General features: G+C 37.1%; 2 protein-coding genes across 2 annotated transcripts; both read left to right on the top strand.

The window, feature by feature from the left end:
• Nucleotides 1-13: 13 nt before the first annotated feature.
• LOC120274501 (late embryogenesis abundant protein D-34-like) lies at nt 14-934 on the top strand. The gene is made up of 2 exons (XM_039281041.1): nt 14-643; nt 767-934. The coding sequence occupies exons 1-2, from the start codon at nt 14-16 to the stop codon at nt 932-934; spliced, it is 798 nt and encodes a 265-aa protein (XP_039136975.1).
• A 5,628-nt stretch (nt 935-6,562) lies between these two features.
• Nucleotides 6,563-6,967, top strand: LOC120274657 (late embryogenesis abundant protein D-34-like). The gene has a single exon (XM_039281190.1). It carries the CDS (start codon nt 6,563-6,565, stop codon nt 6,965-6,967), a length of 405 nt encoding a protein of 134 aa, XP_039137124.1.
• The last annotated feature ends 1,542 nt before the right edge of the window (nt 6,968-8,509 follow it).

The raw sequence follows: 8,509 nt of genomic DNA, 5'->3' as shown, positions 1-8,509 counted from the left end.
CTATTGTGAAACAATGAGCCAAGAACAGCAGCCACGTAAACCACAACAAGACCAAACACCATCTCCGATCAAGTACAGCGATGTCTTCAACGTCTCCGGCAGCCTCTCCGACCAAACCATAACCCCTCAAGACGCCGCCATGATGCAATCCGCCGAAACCCTAACCACCGGCCAAACCCTCCCCGCCAGCGCCGCCTCCACCATGCAGTCCGCCGCCACCCGTAACAAACGCGCCGGCCACGTCACCCGTGACGACATCAGCCCCGCTGCCGCTCACCATGGTGTGTCCGTCACCCAATCCGACCTCCCCTCCGGCCGCCACGTCATCACCGAGACTGTCGCCGGCCAGGTCGTTGAACAACACTCCCGGCCTGAACCGGTGACGATGACTTCGCCGGCTGGTGCACTGAAACAAGATGCTGTAACTATAGGGGAAGTGTTGGAAGCGACGGCGGCGATGGCGGGGAGGAAGCCAGTGACTTTGAGTGATGCGGCGGCGATTCAGGCGGCGGAGGCGATCATCACCGGTGGCAGTGGTGTTCCGGCGCCCGGCGGCGTCGCTGCCGAAGCTCAGTCTGCCGTGGCTGCTAATGAGCTTGTTACTCATGATGAGTACAAGACCAAGTTATCTGATGTTTTATCGGTAAATTTGATAAAGCTTTGATACCATATTAAATATATAGGAATTAATTAATTAATGGTAAATTGACAAAGCTTTGATACCATGTTAGGAATTAATTAATTAATATTAATTTGTGTGTTGTAGGATGCGACAATGAAGTTGCCCGGAGATAAGCCGGTGACTAAAGAGGATGCGGAGAGAGTGATAGCGGCGGAGTTGAGGAATAATGAAGAAGGGATGACGGCGATGGGAGGAGTGGCGGCGTCGGTGTCGGCGGCGGCCAGGATTAATCAGGAGAGGAAGGACGTGTAGATCAAATCCATGCATCATGCATGCATGGATTAGTTTTATACGTATGTTATAACTTATATATGTGTAATATGTTTGAGGTTTTAGTTTTGGGTGTTTTAAGTACAGTTGTATGAGAATAAGGGAATTTTCAACTTTGTTTTTGGTTAGATTTGTCTGGTTAAAATTTATTATTGCTTTTTTTTTTAATGTATTTATTTATTTGATATTTAAGTGATCAGAATAGAGTAGATAACAAATGATAGATATATAACTAATGATTATATGAATTATATATATCTCAAACATAAAGCTAAATGAATGGGATAAACACAAATTAACTTGATCCATCAAATAACAAGTTCAACAAATTAATACACCCACTGATCACTTTCCAACATCAACGTGGTTCCTCTCTAATTAATTACTTCACTTCCTTCATCTTTATCAATCTCGACATCATCCTTAATTAACTCCATCAAAGTCCTTCCAGAAAGCCTTCTATTAATTCCTCATAAAAACATGAACAACTATTTCAAGGCCAAGAACAGGATTATAACATCATCAACATGGTTCAACACTACATTCGATGCAGCTTTCTCGCTCATTATATTAATCTCAATCTCTTCTCACTATTATTTATATTCCGATGCTTAGCTTTCTTCAGTCTTCAATCATGACTTTGATTTAGTCTTTCTAAAGGAATTGTCTAAGAAAAAAACATTCATTCATAATTATTAGTTGGTAACCAAACCTTTGTTAGATAAAATGAGAGGATAATAGAGAAGAAGGATAGATTAGTTCAATATTGGATACTTGACTAAAGTAACAGGTCACAATATATAGGCACTTGCACCCTGACACAAAGTACACAGAGCATTCCATGTTAAAACAGCTACATGGGCATGCTATTTCTTGACTTTTCAACTGTATATATGCATGTATTGTTGGTTTGTAAAATATGAAAGTACAACTTTTAAGCTCCTCATTTTCTCAAAAATTCAAAAAACAAGTACATCTGTGCTTCTATTTTGTTTTTTTTTTCTTTTTAATTAAATCCAAATGATATAACAAATAATCAATGAAACTCTAGCTACACTCATTTAATATTTTTCCAAAAATCTCCCCCACCCTACTTGGATAGCCCAAATGGTATGACACCAAAAGTATAAGGGGAGGTCAGTGAGTTCAAATCCCTCCCCCAACAGATCTGCTTATACACTCGCTTACTCGGATTCTTATATTATTTTTTTATACTCGTATATACATCTGACATCCGGGTTCAAGATCTGTCAAGATCGCTTTATATTCATATAAAAAGGCAACTTGTCGCTTTTATTATTCAAAAATCACCCCCACCGCAAAGACCGCTTCCCCAACCGCTTATGAGTATCAACCCATACAAAACCTCACGTGTCAATCTCCAACAAAAAAGATCCCAGAACTCCACACGTGTAAAAACACATGCATGCATGCATCATCCCCATTTCTTCATCTCTCCTTTTATACATGCACATATACAAATATATATATATGTCACGCCCCGAACCTGGCTCCCCAGGCCCAGTGCACTGACAAACGGCCACACACCCACCAAGCTGAGGCCCAGTAGGCATGTAAGGCCTCAAAAACCCTGTTCTCAACAAATCACAAAAAAATCTAACAGAGAGCAAAAGACTAGAAACAAGAATGGAGTTCAAAGACTAAAAGAAATAACTAAGTGTCTTGCACGATTGCTACAAATTTAATCAAATAAAAAAACTATGCCCCACAACAAACGGGACTTATTACATGCTAAGAAGATCGACGGTGGCCCAACGATCCTGCTAAGCTATCCAGTCACCCGACCTCTACTCCCCGATCCGAAAGAAAAAAATAACAACAAAAATTTATGAGCTTGACGACTCGAAAGAAGCACCCACTAAAAAAACATAGGGATCACTTATCAAAAAAATCATAATTTAATAATTTGCAAAAACCAACCATAAGTTTAATTCACTTAACATAGATGTCAAAAAAATTAAGCATATAGGGTCCCCCAAACAACTATTGCCCAAAAACAAATCACAAAAATTCATATATTTACCCTCGGTGACCCGAGACAAAACAAAAAGTCATATTTTTTTACCCTCGCTGACCCGAGCCAAAAATTAACAAAGGCCGATATTCTCGCGACCGACGGCAAGCGTGGGAAACTATAGTTTCTAGAACAAAATACGTGTCGACACTGGCCGATGTTTAACCCCGATGACAGTGGTTATTGCAAAGTTAGTTGGGGACTAATTTCTATATCAAAGTACCTTGTTCACAAAACGATGAACTAACAAAAATTCAAGACAAGCAAAAGTACAAGAATACAAGTAACATGATCCCATTTTTTTGTCATATCAAAAATACACCGATTAATGGAATACAAATATGAACAAATAATAAAAATAATAATATTCTTTAATAAAAAATTTAAATAATACCCTAAATTCAAAATAAATAAATAAATATATAATCTGAACTTTAAACACATGAATTCAAAAATTTAAATAATTATCCGAAATTCAGAAATTTTGAACAGTCATAAATCATATGAAATTTCAAAAGTAAAAAGAATCAGGATTTAAAATAATTCCGAAATTAGTATTAATTATATAAATATAATTTGAATAATATACGTAAATCTAATTATCCAAAAATAAATAAATAAAAAAATACATATTTTTCACAAATTTAACAAGTTTCAAAAAGTCTATATACATAGTATAATTTATATGTGGGATACTTACTTGATATTTGCTAAATCCACAAAAATCCAAGTTGACTCCCACTTAACTCTCCACAAAAGAACCTATAGACATAAAAATCAATTCAATAACCCTAACTTTACAAATTAACTAGGAGTCTTGGATTCCGAGTATAACACTTAATCTTATAAAGGATCGAAAAAAATAAATATCATTGGATACTATAAGACCTCAATCAAAACATCGCACATCCCTAACCCAAACAGATGACAGTGCATCAAGAAGAAAAATTAAACTGCTAAAAGCATTACTAATTAACCTTTGAAAAAAATAATATATATTCACACAATGGCATCCATAACAACTGTGGATAAAACATGGAGAAGTAAAGCTTGCTCGAATTCACTCGAACCACTAGCGTAACTATAAAGAACGATTTAATAGAGAAACTTAAAAAGAACATGAAGAACCTACAAGCGAGAACATCTAACATACAACACCAAACAAACACCCAACATCGCCAAAACAAGACCACCACAAGGTATGTAAATCGGATGATCGCCTAACCTTGTATTTGGAAGTCGCTTAGATCCTCGCTTTAACAATCGGGACTAGGAGAACCTCTCGATTCTGCCACCACAACGCTAAAGAGACGATAGGGAGAAGACTGCGAAGTTATCCCTTTTTATTGAGATTTAAAAAAAAATCGCGCAGGTGGGAGGTTGCGTAGAAGGTTATGAAAGGATAAGATAAAACTTTTAAATGAAACTAATTAAATTAAATAAAAAAAACAATAAGATAATTTTAAAGAGAGTGGGGTCCACAAGTACATCTGTGCTTCTATTTTGTTTTTTTTTTCTTTTTAATTAAATCCAAATGATATAACAAATAATCAATGAAACTCTAGCTACACTCATTTAATATTTTCCAAAAAAAATCTCCCCCACCCACTGGATAGCCCAATGGTATGACACCAAAGTATAAGGGGGAGGTCATGAGTTCAAATCCCTCCCCCAACAGTACTGTTTATACACTGTTTACCCGGGATTCTTATATTATTTTTATACTGTATATACACTGTACATCCGGGTTCGAGTCATCGCTCAAGATCGCTTTATATTCATATAAAAAAAGGCACTTGTCGCTTATTATTCAAAAATCACCCCACCGCAAAGACTCGCTTCCCCAACCGCTTATGAGTATCAACCCATACAAAACCTCACGTGTCAATCTCCAACAAAAAAGATCCCAGAACTCCACACGTGTAAAAACACATGCATGCATGCATCATCCCCATTTCTTCATCTCTCCTTTTATACATGCACATATACAAATATATATATATATACCTAGACGTGGCCATTTTGAACCGAAACCGTGGAACCGAACCGGAACCGAACCGCTAAAAACCAGAACCGGAACCGGAAAAACCGTGAATCGTCCCTAAAACCGGAACCGAAACCTTCATATAAGGTTCGGGTTCCGGTTTCAAAATTTAAAAACCGTGAAACCCGTGCGGTTCAACCGGCGGTTCCATATGCTGATTCCATATCGCGGTTCAACCCCTAGCCCATTCACATACTGGTTCAACCAAAGGTTCAAAACAAAAGTTCATATTATATTATATAAATATAATATGAATAATGTCATACTATATAAATAATGTCATTTTATGATTAGGTTTTTTTATTTTTGTTAATATCATTAATTAGTAATTAATTAAGTAATTGCATGTTTAAAAGATATTTTTAAATAATTAATTAAAAATATTAACCAAATTGATTATTGATTAGGTCCGATTCGAATACTTGATTAGCCGATTAGGTCTCGATTTGTGACATTCAGTCCAACTTATATGTCATCGTGTCATGCGAAACTTTGTTACTCATGCAAGAGGATAAGTTATAATTAATTGATTATGCCACAAATTATTAGTTACAAATTAAATATGGATTTATTAAAAATAATTTAATTAATGAGAAGTACTTAAATATTCAATTCTTTAGTAGATTTTCATATTATTTTTTTATAATTTAATATAAAAAAACAAAAGACTAGACTTTTATATATCTTCCGTTTTGAAACTTACAAAATTAACGTAGTTCATATTAAATTATATTTATTTTATATAAATGAAAATATCTTGAGTAAAAATGCTCTCATGTAAAAACATTTGAATCATTAAAAATATATATAAATAAATAAAATAAAAATAAACATGAATATATATGTGTATATATATCAATTTGCCTGATTTTGTTGATCATTTAAAGATATATATATATATATAGATATTCCAATATATAGATAAAACTCCCAAGATTTTCAATTTGTAAACTATGCAACTTATATAAGTATACTAGAAATCAAAAAGAAAAAAAGGAAAAAAATAAAAAAATAAAAAAAAATTCCTAAAGAAAAACAAATAACATACATGAACATTAAAAATAATAACAACAAAATAAATAAAACATTAAAACCTTGGGTACACCGTATACCTACTAACTTAACCTACTATCTTATATTAGTATTAAATTAATTCTTGTATTTTTTTGTGTTAATTAATTTGAATTATTGAATTATTTAGTTTAAAAACCGAACCATATGAACCGTCAAACCGGAACCGATTTGAACCAAAACCACTGAGCAGGAACCGAAAACCGAACCGAACCGAACCGCCAAGAACCTTGCTTAGGAGGTTCGGGTTCGGTTCAAGCTCTTTTGAGCCGGAACCCGGGCGGTTCGAAAACCAGAATCGGCGGTTCCTGAACCGTGGCCATGTCTATATATACCACACCCTCTCTCTCCTTTGTTCTCAAATACTTCAAGCTCATTGTCTCTATAGTTACTAGAGTTGCTACTATATATATATATATATATATATATATATATATATATATATATATATATTGAAACAATGAGCAAAGAACAACAGCCATCAATGCCACAAAACCAAACATCGTCTCCGATCAAGTACCTTGACCTCTCCAGCCAGACCATGCAGTCCTCCACCGCAGCTTACCAAGGTGTCTCCACCACCCAATCCGATCTCCCCTCCGGCAGCAGCCACGTCATCACCGAAACCTTCTCCGGCCATGCCGTGGAACAGTATTCCGGGGAGGAACTAATAAAGATAACAGAGCCGGTCGGTAAACTGAATAATCAAAATGGTTTAACTATAGGGGAAGCATTAGAAGCCGCAGTGATCACTGAGGGGAGTCAGCCAGTGATGTTGAGTGATGCGGCGGCCATTAAGGCGGCGGAGGAGATCATCACCGGCGGCGGTGCTCCGGTGTCAGGCGGTGTTGCCGACCAAGTGTAATGATTGCAAATGAACTAACCCCTTTATTCCCACATCGGCTATGAGATGGACCCATTGTGTGTATATAAGTGGGGGGCAACCTTCCCTGCTAGGCCGGTATTTTGGGGTCCGCTCTCTCCTCCACTTGTGTGCGTTACATTGGTGCTTTCATTGAGAGTCGATGTGGGGCATGACTCGTCAAGTTTGGTCGGGTGTGCTGGCCACAGAGGGTTCTGACCAGTCGGGTCGGGCTACTGGGGTCCGAGTGAAGTGCCCACGAGTGAAATCTTGTTGGTCAGGCGCCCAGATTAACCGGACTGACGAGGGCATTAGTGTCTTTATCGGTGGGGTAATGTAATGATTGCAAATGAACTAACCCCTTTAGTCCCACATCGGCTATGAGATGGACCCATTGTGTGCATATAAGTGGGGGCCAACCTTCCCTACTAGGCCGGTCTTTTGGGGTCCGCTCTCCCCTCCACTTGTGTGCATTACACCAAGCTTAGTCAGCTGCGGAGGGTAATGAACTTGTTACTGGTGACGTGTATTGTGATATTTGCAACCTTGGCCTTGTTGACCAGGTTAACCAGAGACATTTCTTTTTCCCTTTGACTGTTTGACTGATTTATGGGATTCCTGACACTGTTTCACCTCAACCTTGCTTCTCACCCGGTGGCTTCCCCCACATGATGCTTCGGTCATGTCGTGTTTGGTGGGAGAGGCATCCTTCTTCTTCTTCTTCTTCTTCTAAAGAGCACTGTCCATCTTGGTTGATCTATTCTGTCAGCATGCTTAAACTTTAGAGAGTATCACATTTGATGATCTTGCTTTGTGGGTATATGTATATATCTTGTATGTGTAAATGGAAGTGCATGGGACCTTAATCTGTTTGATGATTTTATTTTGTTAAACCATGACTGTTCTCTTGCTTTGTTAGCCTTGAACTTCTTAATTATGACTAGATGGTTGTAGGCCTGAGGTTGTGTTAAGCTTGCAACTTAGTCAAATTTTCGGGTTACTGTTCATGTGTCATCTAAAACCTTGAGTTAGCAATGAGAACCTTGTGAGTGGGAGTAAACCTTGGTTGTTGATTTTAGATCCTTGCTTAATTATTTAGATGAAAGCTTTCATGCTTGTAAACTTGGGAACTTTGAGTATGCAGCCATTATTGTTTCAATTGGTAATATTATTCACACTTTGGTCTAAGCATGACCTCTTGTAATCTTGACATGATAGTTTATTATTTTTGTTAAGTATTTAATTCGTGGTTATAGTAACCTGATGTCTTAGTTTGTTTGAAATCCTCTTTGTCTAAACTTCGGTTGATTGAATTTGTGTTAGTTTAATCATTTATAAGGATGTCCTTAATTTAGCTTTAATGGTGTTTAAGGCTGGCCAGCATGTGAGTTTGGTTATGCATGGGATCTTGACTTTTAATATTTAATCCTCTAAAACCTTCTAGACTCTAAGTGCTTTAAGATAGATCATTGTTGGTATTAGTTTGACATCTAGATTTAGTCTTTACAAGCACCCTTGTCAGCATGCTTTCTGAAATTTCTATTT

Source organism: Dioscorea cayenensis, chromosome 13 (genome assembly GCF_009730915.1).
Source record: "Dioscorea cayenensis subsp. rotundata cultivar TDr96_F1 chromosome 13, TDr96_F1_v2_PseudoChromosome.rev07_lg8_w22 25.fasta, whole genome shotgun sequence".
Classification (NCBI taxonomy): Eukaryota; Viridiplantae; Streptophyta; class Magnoliopsida; order Dioscoreales; family Dioscoreaceae; genus Dioscorea; species Dioscorea cayenensis.
Note: the sequence above shows the minus strand (reverse complement) of the source record. Positions and strands in the feature narration are given on the sequence as shown.